This window comes from Pseudophryne corroboree, chromosome 1 (assembly GCF_028390025.1).
Source record: "Pseudophryne corroboree isolate aPseCor3 chromosome 1, aPseCor3.hap2, whole genome shotgun sequence".
In the NCBI taxonomy this organism is placed as follows: domain Eukaryota; kingdom Metazoa; phylum Chordata; class Amphibia; order Anura; family Myobatrachidae; genus Pseudophryne; species Pseudophryne corroboree.
This window is the reverse complement of record NC_086444.1, coordinates 308,287,041-308,312,660: the sequence shown is the minus strand read 5'-3', so window position 1 is coordinate 308,312,660 and position 25,620 is coordinate 308,287,041. Positions and strand designations below refer to the sequence as shown.

At 46.8% G+C, this 25,620-nt stretch overlaps 1 protein-coding gene across 1 annotated transcript in view; it reads left to right on the top strand.

The window, feature by feature from the left end:
- MLXIP (MLX interacting protein) overlaps positions 1 to 25,620 on the top strand; it is a 173,083-nt gene that overhangs the window by 105,684 nt on the left and 41,779 nt on the right. The window contains exons 3-6 of the mRNA XM_063930047.1: positions 8,363 to 8,380; positions 17,623 to 17,712; positions 20,075 to 20,116; positions 23,613 to 23,778. Of these exons, the coding sequence (XP_063786117.1) occupies positions 8,363 to 8,380; positions 17,623 to 17,712; positions 20,075 to 20,116; positions 23,613 to 23,778 (316 nt within the window). The remainder of the gene's footprint in view (positions 1 to 8,362; positions 8,381 to 17,622; positions 17,713 to 20,074; positions 20,117 to 23,612; positions 23,779 to 25,620) is intronic.

The following is a 25,620-nucleotide window of genomic DNA, read 5'->3' as shown; positions in this document are numbered from 1 at the left end:
GTCCCGGCGGGAGGGTATGTGACTGTCGAATTTAAAAACTGTCGAATTCCAGCCGGCATTCGACCGCAATTGCATATACCCCATATTGTTTGTTCATTTTTATCTGATGTAACGCATATAGCTGTTGTACATTTATCAGAAGAATCATTGGCCAAGGTAATTTAGATGTGTCAGGTGTGGGCAGAAATCTGTAATTTGCCACGATGCCAGGGAACCGGTTATGGCATAAACAAAGGCATCCCCTCATCGGCAGCATTGCGATTGCTAATTGAATACACCCAAAGACTGTATAAGTTGATGTTTTTGCAAATGTCCAAAAACAATGTGTTTTTCTCTAACGTCCTAGTGGATGCTGGGAACTCCGAAAGGACCATGGGGAATAGCGGCTCCGCAGGAGTCTGGGCACAACTAAAAGAAAGCTTTTAGACTACCTGGTGTGCACTGGCTCCTCCCACTATGACCCTCCTCCAAGCCTCAGTTAGATTTTTGTGCCCGGCCGAGCTGGATGCACACTAGGGGCTCTCCTGAGCTCTTAGAAGAAAGTATATTTTAGTTTTTTTATTTTACAGTGAGACCTGCTGGCAACAGGCTCACTGCAACGAGGGACTAAGGGGAGAAGAAGCGAACCTACCTGCTTGCAGTTAGCTTGGGCTTCTTAGGCTACTGGACACCATTAGCTCCAGAGGGACCGACCGCATGGAACTGGCCTTGGTGTTCGGTCCCGGAGCCGCGCCGCCGTCCCCCTTACAGAGCCAGAAGCCAGAAGAAGTCCGGAAAATCGGCGGCATGAAGAGTTCTGTCTTCTCCAAGGTAGCGCACAGCACTGCAGCTGTCCGCCATTGCTTCTCATACACACTTCACACTCCGGTCACTGAGGGTGCAGGGCGCTGGGGGGGGGGGGGCGCCCTGAGCAGCAATAAAAACACCTTGGCTGGCAAAACAATCACAATATATAGCCCCAGAGGCTATATATGTGATAATTACCCCTGCCAGAATCCTTAAAAAAGCGGGAGAATAGTCCGCGAAAAAGGGGCGGAGCTATCTCACTCAGCACACTGGCGCCATTTTTCCCTCACAGTTCCGCTGGAAGGAAGCTCCCTGGCTCTCCCCTGCAGTCTACACTACAGAAAAAGGGTAAAAAAGAGAGGGGGGGGGGGGCACTAAATTTAGGCGCAGTAAATATTATAGCAGCTATAGGGGACATAATTCAGTTAGTCCCTGCAGTATATAGCGCTCTGGTGTGTGCTGGCATACTCTCTCTCTGTCTCCCCAAAGGGCTTCTGTGGGGTCCTGTCCTCTGTTTAGAGCATTCCCGGTGTGTGTGCGGTGTGTTGGTACGGCTGTGTCGACATGTTTGAGGAGGAAAATTATGTGGAGGCGGAGCAGATGCCTGTAGAAGTGATGTCACCCCCTGCGGGGCAGACACCTGAGTGGATGGTTTTATGGAAGGAATTACGTGCAAGTGTCGACTCTTTACACAAAAAATTTGACGACATGCCAAATGCGGGACAGCCAGCTTCTCAGCTCGTGCCTGCCCAGGTGTCTCAAAGGCCATCAGGGGCTCTAAAACGCCCGCTACCTCAGATGGCAGACCCAGATGTCGACACGGATACTGATACCAGATGTCGACGACGATGAGTCTAATCTAATGTCCACTAAGGCCATTCGCTGCATGATTGAGGCAATGAAAGAGGTGTTACACATTTCAGATATAAACCCAGGTACCACTAAAAAGGGTATTATGTTTGGGGAGAAAAAACTACCCGTAGTTTTTCCCCCATCTGAAGAATTAAATGAAGCGTGGGCTTTCCCTGATAAAAGATTGATAATCTCAAAAAAATTACTAATGGTGTTCCCTTTCCCGCCAGAGGATAGGGCACGTTGGGAAACACCTCCTAGGGTGGATAAAGCGCTCACACGTTTGTCTAAAAAGGTGGCACTTCCGTCTCCGGATACGGCCGCCCTGAAGGAGCCTGCGGATAGAAAGCAGGAGGCGATCCTGAAGTCTATATATACACACACAGGCATTATACTTAGACCAGCTATTGCGTCAGCATGGATGTGCAGTGCTGCCGCTGCGTGGTCAGATTCCCTGTCAGAAAATATTGACACCCTAGACAGGGACACTATTCTGCTAACCATAGAGCATATAAAAGACTCAGTCTTATACATGAGAGATGCACAGAGGGAGATCTGCCGGCTGGCATCTAAAATAAGTTCATTGTCCATTTCTGCTAGGAGAGGCTTATGGACTCGGCAGTGGACAGGGGATGCAGATTCCAAAAGGCACATGGAAGTTTTGCCTTATAAGGGTGAGGAGTTATTCGGGGATGGTCTCTCGGACCTCGTTTCCACAGCGACAGCTGGGAAGTCAGCATTTTTACCCCATGTTCCCTCACAGCCTAAAAAAGCGCCGTTTTATCAGGTACAGTCCTTTCGGACCCAGAAAAACAGGCGAGGAAAAGGCGGGTCCTTTCTGTCCAGAGGCAGAGGTAGGGGAAAAAGGCTGCAACAAACAGCTAGTTCCCAGGAGCAAAAGTCCTCCCCCGCTTCTTCCAAGTCCGCCGCATGACGGTGGGGCTCCACAGGCGGAGCCAGGTACGGTGGGGGGCCGCCTCAAAAATTTCAGCGATCAGTGGGCTCGCTCACAGGTGGATCCCTGGATCTTTCAAGTAGTATCTCAGGGGTACAAGCTGGAATTCGAGGCGTCTCCCCCCCCGCCGTTTCCTCAAATCTGCCTTGCCAACAACTCCCTCGGACAGGGAGGCTGTGCTAGAGGCAATTCACAAGCTGTATTCCCAGCAGGTGATAGTCAAGGTGCCCCTACTTCAACAAGGACGGGGTTACTATTCCACACTGTTTGTGGTACCGAAACCGGACGGTTCGGTGAGACCCATTTTAAATTTGAAATCCTTGAACACATACATAAAAAAATTCAAGTTCAAGATGGAATCGCTCAGGGCGGTTATTGCAAGTCTAGACGAGGGGGATTACATGGTATCCCTGGACATCAAGGATGCTTACCTGCATGTCCCCATTTACCATCCTCACCAGGAGTACCTCAGATTTGCGGTACAGAATTGCCATTACCAATTTCAGACGCTGCCGTTTGGTCTGTCCACGGCACCGAGGGTGTTTACCAAGGTAATGGCGGAAATGATGATACTCCTTCGAAAAAAGGGAGTTTTAATTATCCCATACTTGGACGATCTCCTAATAAAGGCGAGATCCAAGGAACAGTTGTTGGTAGGAGTAGCACTATCTCAGGAGGTGCTACACCAGCACGGTTGGATTCTAAATATTCCAAAGTCACAGCTGGTTCCGACGACACGTCTACTGTTCCTGGGAATGATTCTGGACACAGTCCAGAAAAAAGTTTCTCCCAGAGGAAAAAGCCATGGAGCTGTCGTCTCTAGTCAGAAACCTCCTGAAACCAAAACAGGTGTCGGTGCATCACTGCACGCGAGTCCTGGGAAAGATGGTGGCTTCTTACGAAGCAATTCCTTTCGGCAGGTTCCATGCCAGAATCTTTCAGTGGGACCTGTTGGACCAATGGTCCGGATCGCATCTTCAGATGCATCGGCTAATAACCCTGTCTCCAAGAACCAGGGTGTCTCTGCTGTGGTGGCTGCAGAGTGCTCATCTTCTAGAGGGCCGCAGATTCGGCATACAGGACTGGGTCCTGGTGACCTCGGACGCCAGCCTTCGAGGCTGGGGGGCAGTCACACATGGAAGAAACTTCCAAGGACTATGGTCGAGTCAGGAGACTTCCCTACACATAAATATTCTAGAACTGAGGGCCATTTACAATGCCCTAAGTCAGGCAAAACCCCTGCTTCAAAACCAGCCGGTACTGATCCAGTCAGACAACATCACGGCAGTCGCCCATGTAAACCGACAGGGCGGCACAAGAAGCAGGATGGCGATGGCAGAAGCCACAAGGATTCTCCGATGGGCGGAAAATCACGTGTTAACACTGTCAGCAGTGTTCATTCCGGGAGTGGACAACTGGGAAGCAGACTTCCTCAGCAGACACGATCTCCACCCGGGAGAGTGGGGACTTCATCCAGAAGTCTTCACACTGATTGTAAATCGTTGGGAACGGCCACAGGTGGACATGATGGCGTCCCGCCTAAACAAAAAACTAGAGAGATATTGCGACCCTCAGGCGATAGCGGTGGACGCTCTAGTGACACCGTGGGTGTACCAGTCGGTTTATGTGTTCCCTCCTCTGCCTCTCATACCAAAGGTATTGAGAATAATAAGAAAACGAGGAGTAATGACAATACTCGTGGTTCCGGATTGGCCAAGAAGAGCGTGGTACCCGGAACTTCAAGAGATGATCTCAGAGGACCCATGGCCTCTGCCGCTCAGACAGGACCTGCTGCAGCAGGGGCCCTGTCTGTTCCAAGACTTACCGCGGCTGCGTTTGACGGCATGGCGGTTGAACACCGGATCCTAAAGGAAAAGGGCATTCCGGAGGATGTCATTCCTACGCTGATTAAAGCCAGGAAAGATGTAACTGTAAAACATTATCACCGTATATGGCGGAAATATGTTGCTTGGTGTGAGGCCAATAAGGCCCCAACAGAGGAATTTCAGCTGGGTCGATTTCTGCACTTCCTACATGCAGGAGTGTCTATGGGCCTAAAATTAGGCTCCATTAAGGTGCAGATATCGGCTCTGTCGATTTTCTTCCAAAAAGAACTAGCTTCACTACCTGAAGTTCAGACATTTGTAAAAGGAGTGCTGCATATTCAGCCCCCTTTTGTGCCTCCAGCGGCACCCTGGGATCTCAACGTGGTGTTGAATTTCCTAAAATCACATTGGTTTGAGCCACTGAAGACCGTGGATCTTAAATATCTCACGTGGAAAGTGGTCATGTTATTGGCCTTGGCTTCGGCCAGGCGTGTATCAGAATTGGCGGCTTTGTCATGCAAAAGCCCTTATCTGATTTTTCATATGGATAGGGCAGAATTGAGGACTCGTCCCCAGTTTCTCCCCAAAGTGGTATCAGCTTTTCACTTAAACCAACCTATTGTAGTGCCTGCGGCTACTAGTGACGTGGAGGATTCCAAGTTGCTGGACGTAGTCAGGGCCTTGAAATTTTATGTTTCCAGGACGGCTGGAGTCAGGAAAACTGACTCGCTATTCATCCTGTATGCACCCAACAAACTGGGTGCTCCTGCTTCTAAGCAGACTATTGCTCGCTGGATTTGTAGCACAATTCAGCTGGCGCATTCTGCGGTGGGACTGCCGCGTCCTAAATCAGTTAAAGCCCATTCTACAAGGAAGGTGGGCTCATCTTGGGCGGCTGCCCGAGGGGTCTCGGCTTTACAACTTTGCCGAGCTGCTACTTGGTCAGGGGCAAACACGTTTGCAAAATTCTACAAATTTGATACCCTGGCTGAGGAGGACCTTGAGTTCTCTCATTCGGTGCTGCAGAGTCATCCGCACTCTCCCGCCCGTTTGGGAGCTTTGGTATAATCCCCATGGTCCTTTCGGAGTTCCCAGCATCCACTAGGACGTCAGAGAAAATAAGATTTTACTCACCGGTAAATCTATTTCTCGTAGTCCGTAGTGGATGCTGGGCGCCCGTCCCAAGTGCGGATTGTCTGCAATAATTGTACATAGTTATTGTTTAATAACGGGTTATTGTTATGAGCCATCTGTTGAGAGGCTCAGTTTTGTTTCATACTGTTAACTGGATATGGTATCACGTGTTGTACGGTGTGATTGGTGTGGCTGGTATGAGTCTTACCCGGGATTCAAAATCCTTCCTTATTGTGTCAGCTCTTCCGGGCACAGTATCCTAACTGAGGTTTGGAGGAGGGTCATAGTGGGAGGAGCCAGTGCACACCAGGTAGTCTAAAAGCTTTCTTTTAGTTGTGCCCAGACTCCTGCGGAGCCGCTATTCCCCATGGTCCTTTCGGAGTTCCCAGCATCCACTACGGACTACGAGAAATAGATTTACCGGTGAGTAAAATCTTATTTTTATTTTTTTTCTTGTTAATATACATTTATAAATCCCTATTCAGAGTAGGACTGCTTGTGAAATGGAGCCAGGTGTTAAGAATTTCCCATTTCTCATATGTCCTAGAGGATGCTGGGGATGCTTCAAGAACCATGTGGTATAGACGGGATCCGCAGGAGACATGGGCACTTTAAGACTTTGGGTGTGAACTGGCTCCTCCCTCTATACCCCTCCTCCAGACTCCAGTTTAGATTCTGTGCCCAGTGAGACTGGTCACACACAGGGGAGCTCTACTGAGTTTCTCTGAAAAGACTTTGTTAGGTTTATTATTTTCAGGGAGACCTGCTGGCAACAGGCTCCCTGCATCTTGGGACTGAGGGGAGAGAAGCAGACCTACTTCTGTGAATTTCAAGGCTCTGCTTCTTAGACTACTGGACACCATTAGCTCCAGAGGGTCTGATCGCTAGGTACGCCTAGATAATCGTTCCCGGAGCCGCTTCGTCACCCCCCTTGCAGAGCCAGAAGTCAGAAGACAGGTGAGTAGAAGATGATCAGAAGACTTCAGTGATGGCTTTGAGGTACCGCACAGCGGCCGCGCTGTGCGCCATGCTCCCACACACACAGGCACTGTAGGGTGGGAGGGGGGGGGGGGGGGCGTCCTGGGCAGCAAAAAAATCCTCAACAGAGACTGGCAATAGTATATAAGTGTCTAGGCACTATATTTAACCCCCGCCAGTATAACTATATGTAAGTAATAGTGGGGCTGAAGCGCGCCATTAAGGGGGCAGGGCTTCCCTCTCACAGCTCATTTCAGCGCCTTTTTCTCCTCACAGAGACGCTGGTCCCTCCAAAGCACTGCTGTACATATCAGAGTGAAAAACGAGGGGGGGCACAGTTGTTTGGTGCAATATAAGTTAAAAATTAAAGCACACTGTATCATGAGCGCTGTGGAAATGAGTTGGTAAACTCCTGCTGTGTTTCCCTGACAGAATGTACCGGGGTCTATCCCTTATAGCCAGTGTAATGTCGGTGGGTGTTTGGTACACGTATGTCGGCATATCTGAGGCTGAGTGCTCTGCCACAAAGGGAATGACTCTGTCGGCACTGTTGACTCCTAATGGTACTTGTACATGTAAATAAATGTCAACATGTCAGTAGAGGTATATTTTTCCCAAGAGAAAACTATATGGAAGACACAGACATGGGGGGGTGACCCTGTCGGCACCAACAATATCTGACTGGGTGATATTTGGCATGATAATGTGAGGCATATCAGAAAGAGCTATATCTATATGTATGTATAGTGAGGTTACATAGGTCTGTGGCACAATCACAGACGTGATAATATTTATGGAGGGAGTCATATTCATAGAATATATTTCTCTCAGACACCTCGGGATAGCAAAAATGTTATTTTGCCCAGTTACTACTCCCTGAGATCGACTCGAATAATGTTTCTTATGTCGACCATAATGTTTCCTGATTAGATCCACAAAATCGGCATTCAGTACATGTTCATACACATTAGAACGTATTAACGTCACTAGGGACCCTGCTGTTCCTGACAAAAGGATCTATGTATACGTTATATATATATATATATATATATGTATGTGTGTGTATATGTGTATATATATATATATATATATATATATATATATATATATATACATACATATGTGTGTATATATGTGTGTGTATAGGTGCATTTAAAGGTGTGTGTGTGTATGTATGTATATATATATATATATATATATATATATATATATATATATATATATATATATATATATATATATATATATATATATATATATATATATATATATATATATATAATGCATGCTGAGGTAAAGTTATTCCTTCTCATGTGCTGAGCGCTCTGTTAAAAATCAAGGAGTCCGAGTGTTTATTCTTTTCCCGCTGTGCACGGGGCCCTGTCACATAGGATCGTATGCAGGAAACTGTGATACTCTAATTATGTGTCCACATGTACGTTGATTATACTTGCATTTAACACGCATGGGGGAGTAGTTGTATGCAGGGTACTCCTTCAGTTGGGTCATGTCTATATCATTGCAGCATACTGCCGTGCGACTACAAGAGATATAGGACTCTTGGGTTCGCGGACAAATTCCATGGCGGTCTCGACTAGGAGAGCGTTGTGGATTCACCAATGGAAGGCTGAGGCTGACTCCGAGAAGAGCTGGAATCTCTTCCCTATGAAGGTGAAACCTGGTTTGGGGATGGCTTTGTTAAGTTGATCTCGGCAGATACCACTGGTAAGTCTACCTTCTTGACATATGTTCCCCCACAACGGTTGGTGACGCATTTTTGTAGGATGCAGTCATTTCGACTGAATGGATACAGTTTTCCCTTTCTTTGCAGGTAGAGGAAGGTGAAAAGGTAAGAGGTCAGCAGCGTTTTCAAGTTCGCAGAAGCAGAAATCATCCTCTGTTTCTCTAACGTCCTAAGTGGATGCTGGGACTCCGTAAGGACCATGGGGAATAGCGGCTCCGCAGGAGACTGGGCACAAAAGTAAAAGCTTGAACTAGCTGGTGTGCACTGGCTCCTCCCCCTATGACCCTCCTCCAAGCCTCAGTTAGATTTTTGTGCCCGAACGAGAAGGGTGCATGCTAGGTGGCTCTCCTGAGCTGCTTAGAGTAAAAGTGTATTTTAGGTTTTTTATTTTCAGTGAGACCTGCTGGCAACAGGCTCACTGCATCGTGGGACTAAGGGGAGAAGAAGCGAACTCACCTGCGTGCAGAGTGGATTGGGTTTCTTAGGCTACTGGACATTAGCTCCAGAGGGACGATCACAGGTTCAGCCTGGATGGGTCCCGGAGCCGCGCCGCCGGCCCCCTTACAGAGCCAGAAGAACGAAGAGGTTCGGTGAAATCGGCGGCAGAAGACGTTCCTGTCTTCAACTAAGGTAGCGCACAGCACTGCAGCTGTGCGCCATTGCTCTCAGCACACTTCACACTCCGGTCACTGAGGGTGCAGGGCGCTGGGGGGGAGCGCCCTGAGACGCAATAAAAACAGAAATACCTTAGGATGGCAAAAGAAATACATCACATATAGCTCCTGGGCTATATGGATGTATTTAACCCCTGCCAGTTTTCCAGAAAAAAGCGGGAGATAAGGCCGTCGTGAAGGGGCGGAGCCTATCTCCTCAGCACACAAGCGCCATTTTCCCTCACAGTTCCGCTGGAAGGACGGCTCCCTGACTCTCCCCTGCAGTCCCTACAGAATCAGGGTAAAAACGAGAGAGGGGGGGCACTATTGGCAGCTAAATTATAAACAGCAGCTATAAAAGGGAGTAACACTTATATAAGGTTATCCCTATATATATATATATATATATATATATATATAGCGCTCTGGTGTGTGCTGGCAAACTCTCCCTCTGTCTCCCCAAAGGGTTAGTGGGGTCCTGTCCTCTATCAGAGCATTCCCTGTGTGTGTGCTGGGTGTCGGTACGATTGTGTCGACATGTATGAGGAGGAAAATGATGTGGAAGCAGAGCAATTGCCTGTATTAGTGATGTCACCCCCTAGGGAGTCGACACCTGACTGGATGGTTGTATTTAAAGAACTACGTGACAATGTCAGCACTTTACAAAAAACTGTTGACGACATGAGACAGCCGACAAATCAATTAGTGCCTGTCCAGGCGTCTCAGACACCGTCAGGGGCGATAAAACGCCCGTTACCTCAGTGGGTCGACACAGACCCAGACACGGATACTGAGTCCAGTGTCGACGGTGAGGAGACAAACGTATGTCCAGTAGGGCCACACGTTACATGATCACGGCAATGAAGGAGGCATTGAACATTTCTGACACTACAAGTACCACAAAGAAGGGTATTATGTGGGGAGTGAAAAAACTACCAGTAGCTTTTCCTGAGTCAGATGAATTAAATGAGGTGTGTGATAAAGCGTGGGTTTCCCCCGATAAAAAAGTGCTAATTTCTAATAAATTATTGGCACTATACCCTTTCCCGCCAGAGGTTAGGGCGCGTTGGGAAACACCCCCAGAGTAGATAAAGCGCTCACACGTTTATCTAAACAAGTAGCGTTACCGTCTCCTGATACGGCCGCCCTCAAAGAACCAGCGGATAGAAGGCTGGAAAATATCCTGAAGGGTATATACACACATACTGGTGTTATACTGCGACCAGCAATCGCATCAGCCTGGATGTGCAGTGCTGGAGTTGCGTGGTCGGATTCCCTGACTGAAAATATTGATACCCTGGATAGGGACAGTATATTACTAACTATAGAGCATTTGAAGGATGCATTACTATATATGCGTGATGCACAGAGGGATATTTGCACCCTGGCATCAAGAGTGAGTGCTATGTCCATTTCTGCCAGAAGAGCGTTATGGACGCGACAGTGGTCAGGGGATGCGGATTCCAAACGACATATGGAAGTATTGCCGTTTAAAGGGGAGGAGTTATTTGGGGCCGGTCTATCGGACCTGGTGGCCACGGCAACGGCCGGAAAGTCCACCTTTTTACCCCAGGTCACCTCTCAGCAGAAAAAGACACCGTCTTTTCAAACTCAGTCCTTTCGTTCCCATAAGTACAGGCGGGCAAAAGGCCACTCATTTCTGCCCCGGGGCAGAGGAAGAGGAAAAAGACTGCACCAGGCAGCCTCTTCCCAGGAGCAGAAGCCCTCCTCTGCTTCTGCCAAGTCTTCAGCATGACGCTGGGGCTTTACAAGCGGACTCGGACACGGTGGGGGCCCGTCTCAAAAATTTCAACGCGCAGTGGGCTCACTCGCAAGTGGACCCCTGGATTCTGCAGGTAGTATCACAGGGGTACAAACTGGAATTCGAGACGTCTCCCCCTCGCCGGTTCCTGAAGTCTGCTCTACCAAAGTCTCCCTCCGACAGGGAGGCAGTTTTGGAAGCCATTCACAAGCTGTATTCCCAGCAGGTGATAATCAAGGTACCCCTCCTACAACAGGGAAAGGGGTATTATTCCACGCTGTTTGTGGTACCGAAGCCGGACGGCTCGGTGAGACCAATTTTAAATCTAAAATCCTTGAACACTTACATAAAGAGGTTCAAATTCAAGATGGAGTCACTCAGAGCAGTGATAGCAAACCTGGAAGAAGGGGACTATATGGTGTCTCTGGACATCAAAGATGCTTATCTCCACGTCCCAATCTACCCTTCTCACCAAGGGTACCTCAGGTTTGTAGTACAAAACTGTCATTATCAGTTTCAGACGCTGCCGTTTGGATTGTCCACGGCACCTCGGGTCTTTACCAAGGTAATGGCCGAAATGATGATTCTTCTTCGAAGAAAAGGCGTTTTAATTATCCCTTACTTGAACGATCTCCTGATAAGGGCAAGGTCCAGGGAACAGTTAGAAGTCGGAGTAGCACTATCTCAGTTAGTGTTACGTCAGCACGGGTGGATTCTAAATATTCCAAAATCGCAGCTGATTCCAACGACACGTCTCCTGTTCCTAGGAATGATTCTGGACACAGTCCAGAAAAAGGTGTTTCTCCCAGAGGAGAAGGCCAGGGAGTTATCCGAGCTAGTCAGGAATCTCCTAAAACCAGGCCAGGTGTCAGTGCATCAGTGCACGAGGGTCCTGGGAAAAATGGTGGCTTCTTACGAAGCGATTCCTTTCGGAAGATTCCATGCAAGAACGTTTCAGTGGGATCTTCTGGACAAATGGTCCGGATCGCATCTTCAGATGCATCAGCGGATAACCCTGTCGCCAAGGACAAGGGTGTCTCTTCTGTGGTGGCTGCAGAGTGCTCATCTACTAGAGGGCCGCAGATTCGGCATTCAGGATTGGATCCTGGTGACCACAGATGCCAGCCTGAGAGGCTGGGGAGCAGTCACACAGGGACAAAATTTCCAGGGCTTGTGGTCAAGCATGGAAACATCTCTTCATATAAACATTCTGGAACTAAGGGCCATTTACAATGCCCTAAGTCAAGCAAAACCCCTGCTTCAGGGTCAGGCGGTATTGATCCAATCGGACAACATCACGTCAGTCGCCCACGTAAACAGACAGGGCGGCACGAGAAGCAGGAGGGCGATGGCAGAAGCTGCAAGGATTCTTCGCTGGGCGGAGAATCATGTGATAGCACTGTCAGCAGTGTTCATTCCGGGAGTGGACAACTGGGAAGCGGACTTCCTCAGCAGACACGACCTTCACCCGGGGGAGTGGGGACTTCATCCAGAAGTCTTCCAAGAGATGGTAAACCGTTGGGAAAAACCAAAGGTGGACATGATGGCGTCCCGTCTCAACAAAAAACTAGACAGATATTGCGCCAGGTCAAGGGACCCTCAGGCAATAGCGGTGGACGCTCTGGTAACACCATGGGTGTACCAGTCAGTGTATGTGTTCCCTACTCTGCCTCTCATACCAAAAGTACTGAGAATCATAAAAAGGAGAGGAGTAAGAACTATACTCGTGGTTCCGGATTGGCCAAGAAGGACTTGGTACCCGGAACTTCAAGAGATGCTCACGGAGGAGCCGTGGCCTCTACCTCTAAGAAAGGACCTGCTCCAGCAGGGACCTTGTCTGTTCCAAGACTTACCGCGGCTGCGTTTGACGGCATGGCGGTTGAACGCCGGATCCCGAAGGAAAAAGGCATTCCAGAAGAAGTCATCCCTACCCTGATAAAGGCCAGGAAGGATGTAACCGCGAAACATTATCACCGCATTTGGCGAAAATATGTTGCGTGGTGTGAGGCCAAAGAGGCCCCTACAGAGGAATTTCAACTAGGTCGCTTCCTACATTTCCTGCAAACAGGACTGTCTATGGGCCTAAAATTAGGGTCCATTAAGGTTCAAATTTCGGCCCTGTCGATTTTCTTCCAAAAAGAACTGGCTTCAGTGCCTGAAGTCCAGACGTTTGTCAAAGGGGTACTGCATATACAGCCTCCTTTTGTGCCCCCGGTGGCACCTTGGGATCTCAATGTGGTTTTGGGGTTCCTAAAATCACATTGGTTTGAACCACTCACCACTGTGGAATTAAAATATCTCACATGGAAGGTGGTAATGCTGTTAGCCCTGGCTTCAGCCAGGCGTGTCTCAGAATTGGCGGCTTTATCTTATAAAAGCCCTTACCTGATTTTTCACACGGATAGGGCAGAATTGAGGACTCGTCCTCAATTTCTCCCAAAGGTGGTTTCAGCGTTTCACGTGAACCAGCCTATTGTGGTGCCTGCGGCTACTAGGGACTTGGAGGACTCCAAGTTACTGGACGTAGTCAGGGCCCTGAAAATATATATTTCCAGGACGGCTGGAGTCAGGAAATCTGACTCGCTGTTTATCCTGTATGCACCCAACAAGCTGGGTGCTCCTGCTTCTAAGCAGACGATTGCTCGTTGGATTTGTAGTACAATTCAGCTTGCACATTCTGTGGCAGGCCTGCCACAGCCAAAATCTGTAAAAGCCCATTCCACAAGGAAGGTGGGCTCATCTTGGGCGGCTGCCCGAGGGGTCTCGGCTTTACAACTTTGCCGAGCAGCTACTTGGTCAGGGGCAAACACGTTTGCTAAATTCTACAAATTTGATACCCTGGCTGAGGAGGTCCTGGAGTTCTCTCATTCGGTGCTGCAGAGTCATCCGCACTCTCCTGCCCGTTTGGGTGCTTTGGTATAATCCCCATGGTCCTTACGGAGTCCCAGCATCCACTTAGGACGTTAGAGAAAATAAGAATTTACTTACCGATAATTCTATTTCTCATAGTCCGTAGTGGATGCTGGGCGCCCATCCCAAGTGCGGATTGTCTGCAATACTTGTATATAGTTATTGTTACAAAATTCGGGTTATTATTGTTGTGAGCCATCTTTTCAGAGGCTCCTTCGTTTATCATACTGTTAACTGGGTTCAGATCACAGGTTGTACGGTGTGATTGGTGTGGCTGGTATGAGTCTTACCCGGGATTCAATATCCTTCCTTATTATGTACGCTCGTCCGGGCACAGTATCCTAACTGAGGCTTGGAGGAGGGTCATAGGGGGAGGAGCCAGTGCACACCAGCTAGTTCAAGCTTTTACTTTTGTGCCCAGTCTCCTGCGGAGCCGCTATTCCCCATGGTCCTTACGGAGTCCCAGCATCCACTACGGACTATGAGAAATAGAATTATCGGTAAGTAAATTCTTATTTTCTGCCACATCCACCGCATGACGCTGGGTCTATCTTGCGAGAGCCCACACCGGTGGGACCACGTCGAATACTCTTCAGTCAGTCCTGGTACGGATATGGACCAGTGAGTTTGAGAATAGAGTCCCAAGGGGGACATACTGGAGTTTCCAGACGATTCCGCTCACTGTTTTTTCAAATTGGCCTTACTGATTCTCCTCTGGACGGGGAGGTAGTATGCGACGCCATACAAGAGTTGTGTCAGGATCAGGTGATTGTCCTGCTGTCCCGGTCACACAAAAAAAAAAAAGAAGCTGTTATTCAAGGTTTTTCGTGCTTCTGAGGCCGGACGGCTCGGTCAGAACAATCCTAGATCTAAAACCCCCAACATTTCTACTTAAGAAGTTGAACTACAAGATGGAATCTCTCAGGGCAGGGATCTCCAATCTGTAAAAGGAGAAAGAGGGTCTAAGTGCGGTTTCTTCCACATTAGGCTTACCTGGGTTTTCTATTCAGGATTGTCATTCCCAATTCACCAGAGTGATGGCGGTATGATGGTTTTCCTTCGATACTAAAAGTGTCATTAATATTCTGTACTGGGAAGCTCTCCTGAGTACGGCGAGGTCAAGAAACAAGTGGTGCAAAACGTTGCTTTCTCCCTGACAGTTCATCAACAAAGTGGTTGGCTCCTGAACTTGCCAGAATCACTGTGGATCCCAACAACGCTGTTGTCGGCGTTGGAAATAATGTTAGTTACAGAACTGTTGAGAGTTTGTTTTCTTCCAGTGGAAAGACCTCTGAGGATTCAGAGTTGGATCAGATTTGCAACAGTGTCAATCCATCAATAAGTTCCGTTGATGAAAAAGATGGTTGCGGCCTATGAGGCCATTCAGTGAGCAGGTTAAATGCCAGAGTGGTTTTAGTGGGACCAGTTGGACATGTGGTCCGGGTCTCACCTGCACATGCACCAGAAAATAATCCTATCTTCCTGGACCAGATTCTCTCTCCTGTGGTGGCTGTACGGTTCTCACCTCCTAGAGGGACGCAGGTTCTGGATCCAGGATTGGATCCTGGTGACCACAGATGCAAGTCTCCGAGGCTGGGGAGCAGTCACACAGGGGGAAAATTTCCAGGGGAAATGGTCAAGCCAGGAAGCTTGTCTGCACATAAACATTCTGGAATTAAGGGCCATTTACAACGGCCTTCGGCAAGCGGAACATCTTCTTCGTGGTCTGCCTGTCTTGCTTCAGTCAGACAATGTAACAGCAGTGGCGTACATAAACCGCCAGGGCGGAACAAAGAGCAGCGATGGCGGAAGCCACAAAAGTTCTTCGCTGTTCGGAGAAACATGCAAGCGCTCTGTCAGCAGTCTTTATTCCAGGAGTGGACAACTGGGAAGCAGACTTCCTCAGCAGACACAATCTCCATCCAGGAGAGTGGGGTCTTCTTCAAGAGGTCTTTGCAGAAGTGACAAGTCGTTGGGGAATTCCTCAAATAGACATGATGGCATCTCGCCTCAACAAAGAAACGTCAGAGATATTGTGCCAGGTCAAGGGACCCTCAAGCAATAGCGGTGGACGCCCTGGTGACACCGTGGGTGTTTCAGTCGGTCTATGTGTTCCCTCCGCTTCCATTCATTCCAAAGGTGATAAAGATCATATGAAGAACAAAGGTTCAGGCGATCCTCGTTGTTCTGGACTGGCCAAGGAGGGCTTGGTATCCAGATCTTCAAGAATCACTCATAGAAGATTCCTGGCCTCTTCCTCTGAGAGAGGACCTGTTACAGGAAGGACCGTGCGTGTATCAAGACTTACCGCGGCTGCGTTTGACGGCATGGCGGTTGTACGCCAAGTCCTAGCCCGAAAGGGTATTCCCAGTGAAGTCATTCCCACACTACTTCAGGCTAGAAAAGAAGTAACGGCGAAGCATTACCACCGTATTTGGAGAAAATATGTGTCTTGGTGTGAATCCAAGAAGGCTCCTACGGAAGAATTTCTGCTGGGGCGTTTTCTCCATTTTTTGCAAGCAGGTGTGAATGCGGGCCTAAAGTTGGCCTCCATTAAAGTACAAATTTCAGCCTTATCTATTTTCTTTCAGAAAGAGTTGGCCTCCCTTCAAGAAGTTCAGACCTTCGTGAAGGGCGTGCTGCACATCCAACCTCCCTTTGTGCCCCCAGTGGCACCATGGGATCTTAATGTGGTGTTGCAGTTCATGTGATCTCATTGGTTTGAACCTTTACGTAAGGTTGAGTTGAAATTCCTTACTCGGAAAGTAGTCATGCTGTTGGCCTTGGCATCCGCAAGGCGGGTGTCTGAATTGACAGCTTTGTCTCCCAAAAACCCCTATTTAATCTTCCATGCTGATAGAGCGGAGTTGAGAACTAGACAGCAATTTCTGCCAAAAGTGGTTTCATCGTTTCACGAAAACCATCCTATTGTGCCAGTGGCTACTGACGCCTTGACGGAATCGAAGTCTCTCGATGTGGTCAGAGCTTTGAAAATCTATGTCGCCAGAACGGCTCAGATTAGGAAAACAGAGGCCGTGTTTGTCCTGTGGGCTCCCAACAAGATTGGGGCTCCTGCTTCCAAGCAGACTATTGCACGTTGGATCTGTGATACGATTCAGCAGGCTCATTCTACGGCAGGATTGCCGTTACCGAAATCGGTGAAGGCCCATTCTACCAGAAAGGTGGGCTCATCCTGGGCGGGTGCCCGAGGGGTCTCTGCATTACAGCTTTGCCGAGCTGCTACTTGGTCGGGATCAAACACCTTTGCGAGGTTTTACAAGTTTGATACCCTGGCTGAGGAGGACCTCTTGTTTGGTCAATCGGTGCTGCAGAGTCATCCGCACTCTCCCGCCCGTTCTAGAGCTTTGGTATGAACCCCATGGTTCTTGAAGCATCCCCAGCATCCTCTAGGACAAATGAGAAAATAGGATTTTAATACCTACCGGTAAATCCTTTTCTCTTAGTCCGTAGAGGATGCTGGGCGCCCGTCCCAGTGCGTACTGTATCTGCAGTTATTGGGTATGGTTACACGCATGGTGTGTTGCGTTTAAGTCAGCCTGTTGCTAATGTTATTCATGCTGTGGCATGCGTTATGCTGTTATTGGTTGTGTTTACACACATGTTGTGTTATGCTTTATGTCGGCATATTGCTGCATATTCTTCATGCCGTCGGCTGGTGTTCTATTGAATGCCACGTTCGGCAGCATACTGGAGGTGTGAGCTGGTAAGATGCTCACCGTGGTTTAACAATAAATTCTTTCCTCGAAATGTCCGTCTCCCTGGGCACAGTTACTTAAACTGGAGTCTGGAGGAGGGGCATAGAGGGAGGAGCCAGTTCACACCCCTTTTAAAGTCTTAAAGTACCCATGTCTCCTGCGGATCCCGTCTATACCCCATGGTTCTTGAAGCATCCCCAGCATCCTCTACGGACTAAGAGAAAAGGATTTACCGGTAGGTATTAAAATCCTATTTTTGGTAGCCTGCTTGTTTCACCAGTGTGACTTTACTCTCTTACTCTGTAGGCCATTGCCACAGAAGGGAAATATTGGAAGAGGAGAATAGAGATAGTGGTGCGAGAATACCACAAGTGGAGGACATATTTTAAGAAAAGGGTAAGACTGCCTTTAATTTGACCTTTCTTTTTCACTTGTTAAGAAATCTAAATGTTTGCATACTTCTGTATAGGCTTATCTGATGTTACTTTGCTCAGCCTTTTCCACCACAGGATGCATACAGATATCATACACTCTTATAAAATCTACTCAGACTGACGATTCAGTTTACACTCACTTTCTTCAGGGTTCTTTTAAGGAGTAGACTCAAAATATACAAGCTAATCGTCTTACATAAAAGAATAAAAGCTTCCCTCCACAGCATGCGAATGCCGTGCTCCAGTAGTACTAGTTGATTTTCACATGCCCTCATCTTGCCAATGGTTGATCCGCCTCAAACAACCAGGAGCCGGCATTCCACCAGTGCATGGATCCTGGAGCGTCATGTAGGGACACCCAGGGAACCACTGAGATCCCTAACCAGGGTTGTGTTCTAATTAGAATTACCACAGCCTACAGTCATATGAACTGTAATGTGTAGTAATTGTAATTAGTGTGAACCCACGCAAATTTATTTCTTATCTGCATTTTTTGAAAGATAAAAAAGTTTTTGTCCACTAATAGGGGAAATGTTTTATAGGAGCACTTATCAAGCCGCTATAGCCCTTCTTGCTTTCCCTCAGAGAGGTGAAGCAGGGTACAATAATGCTGTATTAACATCGCGGCTGCAGGAGTGGAGGAGAAATCTGTGCTAGACCCACAACATGTCAGCCTACTGATAGATGTTTATTTTCTGTACATTATCTGCTTTTATACATACAGAAATACAATGTGAAAGTCAAATAAGCCCTTGTTATAGCACATTTGGCATTTACCACATGTTCTTACATCTCCACCAGGACCCATAAGTGTTGTCACATTTGTTATAAATATCAGTACAGGGACTAGGCAAGTGCAGATGTGTCTCATACACCTATACTTTTTGCGCTATATGATGCAAGACATTTGAAACGAGTTCCATGTCGTGCACGTTTTTCCTCAATTTTTTTTTTTTTTATCATGTAGGTTCTTACTTTGCTCATAGTGTTCTAGATGCATTTAATTCGCATGATTGTTTTTAATCACGTAGTTTTTCTTTTGTTTTTGTTTTTTAAAACTGTACATGTGTGGAAAGCAATAGAGCATAGTTTGAAAGAATTAAATCTGGCCAAACCAAGCATAAAGAAAATGTTGGACCTCTATAATCAAGCATTTTATGGTTTTAAATAGTTTGCTATAATGCGTGTACATCCGTTGTATACTGTTGGATGTAAAGCGTGTACATCAGTTGCATACTGTTGGATATAATGTGTGTACATCAGTTGGATATAATGTGTGTACATCAGTTGGATACAATGCGTGTACATCCGTTGCATACTGTTGGATAGATTGCGTGTACATCAGTTGCATACTGTTGGATAGAATGCGTGTACATCAGTTGCATACTGTTGGATAGAATGCGTGTACATCAGTTGCATACTGTTGGATAGAATGCGTGTACATCAGTTGCATACTGTTGGATAGAATGCGTGTACATCAGTTGCATACTGTTGGATAGAATGCGTGTACATCAGTTGCATACTGTTGGATAGAATGCGTGTACATCAGTTGCATACTGTTGGATAGAATGTGTGTACATCAGTTGCATACTGTTGGATAGATTGCGTGTACATCAGTTGCATACTGTTGGATAGATTGCGTGTACATCAGTTGCATACTGTTGGATAGAATGCGTGTACATCAGTTGCATACTGTTGGATAGAATGCATGTACATCAGTTGCATACTGTTGGATAGAATGCGTGTACATCAGTTGCATACTGTTGGATAGAATGTGTGTACATCAGTTGGATAGAATGCGTGTACATCAGTTGCATACTGTTGGATAGAATGCGTGTACATCAGTTGCATACTGTTGGATAGAATGTGTGTACATCAGTTGGATATAATGCGTGTACATCAGTTGCATACTATTGGATAGTGTACATCAGTTGCATACCGATGATTGCTTTGAAAGATGATCCTTTTGTTAGGGAATAAAAAAATTGATGTTTGTTTCTAGCTTATCGTAACATTTGAATTTTCGGTATTTGTCCATTTTAATCTGCCAGCAATGTTCTAAGGTTGTGTCCAAAAGAATAGGATCATTAGGACTAATATGGTGTTTGCACTAATCCTTGATGCCAGTAAAGCATGTTACAAGATAATGAACTCTGAATGTGCATGACAGAGCCTCAGCTCATTATCTCTGGGTGTCCTGGCAGAAATTGTAGTTTGCTCTTCACAACAGGTTGGCTGTTTTGGTGCCAAGAAAGTTTCCAAGCCATGGAAAATGCCAAAGGAATTGCGACCATTTGATAACATTTGTGAATCTCTTTCAACAGTTACAGAAGCACAGAGATGAAGATCTCTCCAGTCTGGTTAAAGTGAGTTGCCTTCCTCTATTACTCAATCAAAACAAACTGGTAGGAGCAGAATGTGAGAGTGATGTACTGATGCGTGACTGTGCCCAGCGCCAGGAACATTTTGCCACAACAGTCCTCCTTTTTAATGCAGATGCCAAAACACTTTTAAAGTCTGTTGTGTTTAGCTGGAGAACTTCCAGTTTCTATGGGGAGCAGACAGTCCTTGTGAAATCAGGGGGTCATTCCGAGTTGTTCGCTCGTTGCCGATTTTCGCTATATTGCGATTAGTTGCTTACTGCGCATGCGCTTAGTTATTTTACACAAAAGTTAGGTATTTTACTCGCGGCATAACGAGGATTTTTCATCGTTCTGGTGATCGTAGTGTGACAGGAAGTGGGTGTTTCTGTGCGGAAACTGGCCATTTTATGGGCGTGTGCGAAAAAACGCTGGCGTTTCTGGGAAAAACGCGGGAGTGTCTGAAGAAACGGGGGAGTGTCTGGGCGAACGCTGGGCGTGTGTGTGACGTGAAACCAGGAACGAAACTGCCTGAACTGATCGCAATGGCTGAGTAAGTCTGGAGCTACTAAGAAACTGCTAAGAAATTTCTATTCGCAATTCTGCTAATCTTTCGTTAGCAATTCTGCTATGCTAAGATACACTCCCAGAGGGCGGCGGCTTAGCGTGTGCAATGCTGCTAAAAGCAGCTAGCGAGCGAACAACTCGGAATGAGGGCCTAACTTGAATTTAATTGAATTTATTATCATTAAATATTCACGTATGAACAAACAATGAGATTTCCGTATGAGTGAGACAGAATTCACAGAATTAAATGCGGTATTCAGCTTGGTCCCCACTGATAGCTATAATCTTTTATTGATAAAGTATTGTCATAATCTTCAGCATTTTACAGTAAGAAAGATATCTGTTAAAAGTGAGAAGGTCCCAAGTCTTCCAACTTTCTAGTCCGATATTATTGTTATATTGCCCCTATAACTTTTTATTCCTTATAGGTTTTTTTTTAAATATATTTGAGTGTTTTTTGTTTTTTTCTACTTTTTGGTTTGTTTCAGTTTAGTTATAGAATCATTGATAACAGTAGTGAAAGAGTAATGAATTACAATACCACAATTACCCTTGGCACAAATCCTCTGTTTCAAAACCTGCAGCAAGTGATATTGGGGTTATTGCGAGCAGGGCTTAAAGTGGTCCTGGAGAGGTGGTGGAACTCATTTCCCACGCCCTCTACTCCCCGCCAATTAGGCTGAGCCAGGCCCGATGGTAGGGTGTTTAGTGCCCCCCTTCAAACTACATATTTGTGCCTTATCCTCCATACTGTCTAAAGGAATAGCGTACGGTGTAAAAAATGGGGTGTGGTCTCACATGGAAGGGGCAGCATGGCCACGCAATAGTACCCCCAATTCAAATTACGCCACACAGTAGCACAATCTTATTGTCATAACACTGCACGCAATGCTCCATTTCATATTACACCACAGAGTAGTGCCCTTACTCATGTTAACACACACAGTACTGCCCCATATCCACGTTATGCTACCCAGTAGTGCCCCTTATACACAGTGTCCATGGTAGCAGTGCCCCTTATACACATAATAATGCCCATAGTATCAGTGTTGCTTATACACATGCCTATGGTAGCAGTGCCCCTTATACACATGATAATGCCCACAGTATCAGTGCCGCTTATACACCTAAGGCCCACAGTATCAGTGCCGTTTATACACCTAATAATGCCCACAGTAGCAGTGCCCCTTTATACACATGATAATGCCAACAGTATCCGTGCCACTTATATGCCCACGGTAGCAGTGCCCCTAATACGTATGCCCACAGTATTAGTGCCACATATACACATAATGCCCACGGTATCAGTGCCCCTTTATACACATTACATTGCCCACAGTATCTGTGCCGCTTATACATATGCCCACGGTAGCAGTGCCCCTAATACATATGCCCACAATATTAGTGCCGCATATACACATAATAGTGCCCCTTTATACACATTATATTGCCCACAGTATCTGTGCCGCTTATACATATGCTCACGGTAACAGTGCCCCTAATACATATGCCCACAATATTAGTGCCGCATATACACATAATAATGCCAATAGTAGCAGTGCCCCGTTATACACTTGATATTGCCCACAGTATCTGTGCCGCTTATACATATGTCCATGGTAGCAGTGCCCCTAATACATATGCCCACAGTATTAGTGCCACATATACACATGCCCATGGTAGCAGTGCCCCTAATACACATGCCCACAGTATCAGTACCGCTTATACACATAAATGCACACACACAAACGCTGAGTGCCCCCATCCCACACACTGCCACACACTCACAACCAAACATAGTGCCTGCTCTACCTGGCTGTTCTGGAGATTGGAGTGACTGAGTGAGTACTCTCCACTCCAGAACACAACTCCGCACACTTACTTAAATTGTCTGGTTTAACGTCCAGTCAGATCCTTCCAATGCTTCCGCTATGTACGGCAGAGCCTGGCCAGGAGAGACATGCACATGATTACGTCACTGCGCTGTCTCAGTCCCGCCTCCACTGCCATTAGAGGGGGACTGGGGGAGGCAGGCTCAGTTATTCAATGCAGGTGCTCAGCGTGGCAGCCGGATGGAAGCCGGACAGGCTCATTCATGTGTGAGGTGGATGGCGGAGGCGGGCGCGTTTCACCTCCAATTACAAGTGACTGAATGCAGTTCCGCCCCGTTTCGCCCCACTTTAACCCCTGTTTGCGAGTACCCCAAAGTGACATAAAACAACAAAATGCAAATGATGATAATCGCTGTGCTTGGTCTAAGTTGATTCATTTCATTGAGTAATATAAAAAATAATAAATCTACCTGCTGTTTGATAACAAAAAATTAGGATGCTTCTAAATTAAATACATTTAATAAAACATAATAAACATGCAGTATAAGACAATGATAAAAATGTGCGCATATATATATATATATATATATATATATATATATATACATAAAATCATATACTTATTGTGCAGTTTTAAATTAATTTTATAGGGGCGCCAACATTTTTCATGTCAACATTTATTTTTAATTAACTGATTCAATTCTTCATCTTATACCAATGGCAGTGCTTATCACTTTTTGCATTATAGGGAGTAATGGATGATTTCTGGTTTTCTGATATAGAACTTTCATTTATGGGAAATGTAATGCATGCAATTAGTGCCTGGCATTGTGTACCCAAACAGTATACTATCTTCTGCTCAGTCATGCCTGCCACATCACTATGGGGCAAATGTACTAAACCTTGGAGGGAGAGAAAGTACCAGCCAATCAGCCTCTGTAACATGGATGTTAGGAGCTTATTGGCTGGTACTTTATCTATCTTTACCTTATCACTCTCCGAGGCTTAGTACATCTCCCCTTATATATTTTAGAGGCACTGTGTATTAAGTGTGATACGGCTGTAGAGTAAAAATGTATGTCCTATTTCTGAATGTCATGCAGGATGATGATGTTATCCCTTGGTATACCAGTATGGACGGCAGGGAAACCCCGGTGCCGATGGAGGAAGAGGAGGAGCCTCTCCTGGATATGGAGATGCTTATGGCGGAGTTCAGTGACACTTTATTTTCTACTATTTATTCACATCAGCACAACCCAAAAGAAATTGGTAAGTGTTTCCCATTATGCTGAACAGCATTTGTTAGCCCTCCAATTGGGGGCACTTGTGATATATTAGGACATATAAGATACAGGAAGAGCATGAACACTTCAAGTCTGTAACCCATGACTGCCAGGAGCACCTTCAATTACTTACAGTGCCTCGGCAGTCCGGCCGCTTCTCTGTTGTGCTTAGTTGTCTTTAGTTTTATTTTTAGTTCAACTTTATTTTTGTATTTTCTCCCTGCTCTGGACCGAGGCCTCTGCCACACACTGTGCACTGGAGGATGTGGGTACACCACATCGTGGTGTACCTATCCCTTAGCTGCTTTGAGACATCTTACAGATCAGTCTCTAGTTCCCCAAGTTTGGTTGGTCTGGAGCCCTTGGGTTCTGGAAGAGCTGGCCTTGCCTCGTGTGTGCTGTAGCTGGAGAGCCTAATGACTCTGCAATTATCTTTGAATGTCACGGCTACTACGTATCTACCAGTGTCTTTTGAATGAGTTAGGATCTGATGCTTCATCCCATGGTAGGGGGCAAAATGAGCAATTCAGGCTTAGGGGTCCCCTGTGAGACATTCCAGAGGGTCGCAATGCTTCTTTAAGTGTGCGGTGAAGCTTCCGGATTAACTTTCTAATGTAACCATTTTGAATTTCATGAAGGACAATCAGGGCCGACAACAGAAATTGTGGGGCCCGTTACACTGATATCTCTGTGGGCCCCCCACCCCCCTTGACCCGAGACCCACACATCCCTCCCTGCAAACCTAACCCTCCCCTACAGCCTAACCCTAACCCTCCCGGGCATACTTACGTTCAGAATTACGACAGCTGGGATGCCAGCGCCGGCATTCTGACTGCTGCAATCCCAAACGCCGGGATCACAAGTACATTCTGTGGGAAACAGTCCATATTTATACAGCTCCTTTTAGAAGCCAAAATGGTAAATTAATACAGTCCAGGCGCTTGAAAGCTGCCACCATAAAAAAGGTGGTAGTCAGACCCACAATATATAAAAACAGAGAGATGGTGTGCTGATAAATGATTTCTTGACTGGATAGAATAATATTAAAAGAATTATACAGGTATGTTTAATATACAAAACATTGTAAAAACATCAATGGCATTAATCAATAAAATAAATCCCACATAACACACCCTGGATAAGCAGTGTCTTACGCAATTTCGTACAGCGTTCATAGAGGAGTGTCCATTCCTATGACTGCCACTTATTAGAAAGGAGGTTTAGCAGTTCATGGAAATGTATTTCTGTATGAATAGCACAAGTCCAGTAGCCTTATGGCAATCATAGGAATGGACACTCCTCTACTAATGCTGTCCGAAATTGCATAAGACACTGCCTATCCGGGGTGTGTTATGTGGGTTTTATTTTAGTGATTAGAGAGCGCACACTTGGCAATATACACAGGCGCCCGCCGCTATCCAGACCAGGCTCCGAGTCCCCACAAGCTGACAGCCTGCCTGAGGTTTTATTCCTCAGTCTGTCTGCACGCTGGCCGGCCTTGCGGTCTCTATAGCCGCACTGCAGTCCCGCTTCTGCTCGGTGGCTCCTCACAGAGCAGAGATGCCAGAGACACAGGGCGGGCGGGAGGAGAGAAGGGGAGGACGCAGCGGCTTCGTGCTTAGCTGGGCACGACGTCACTGCACATCAAGAGTTCCGGACAGCTGACCTGTGGGGCTGGGTGCAGTGGGGGGTTACCACAGGGGAGGGCCGCAGCCTGTACGAGCAACCTATTTACAATTACATGTATCCATCCATGCTACAGCCGCCGCACACCCGCAGCAGGACCTTGGGGCCCCTCACAATGTCGTGCTTGGGATGGGTGTCCCCT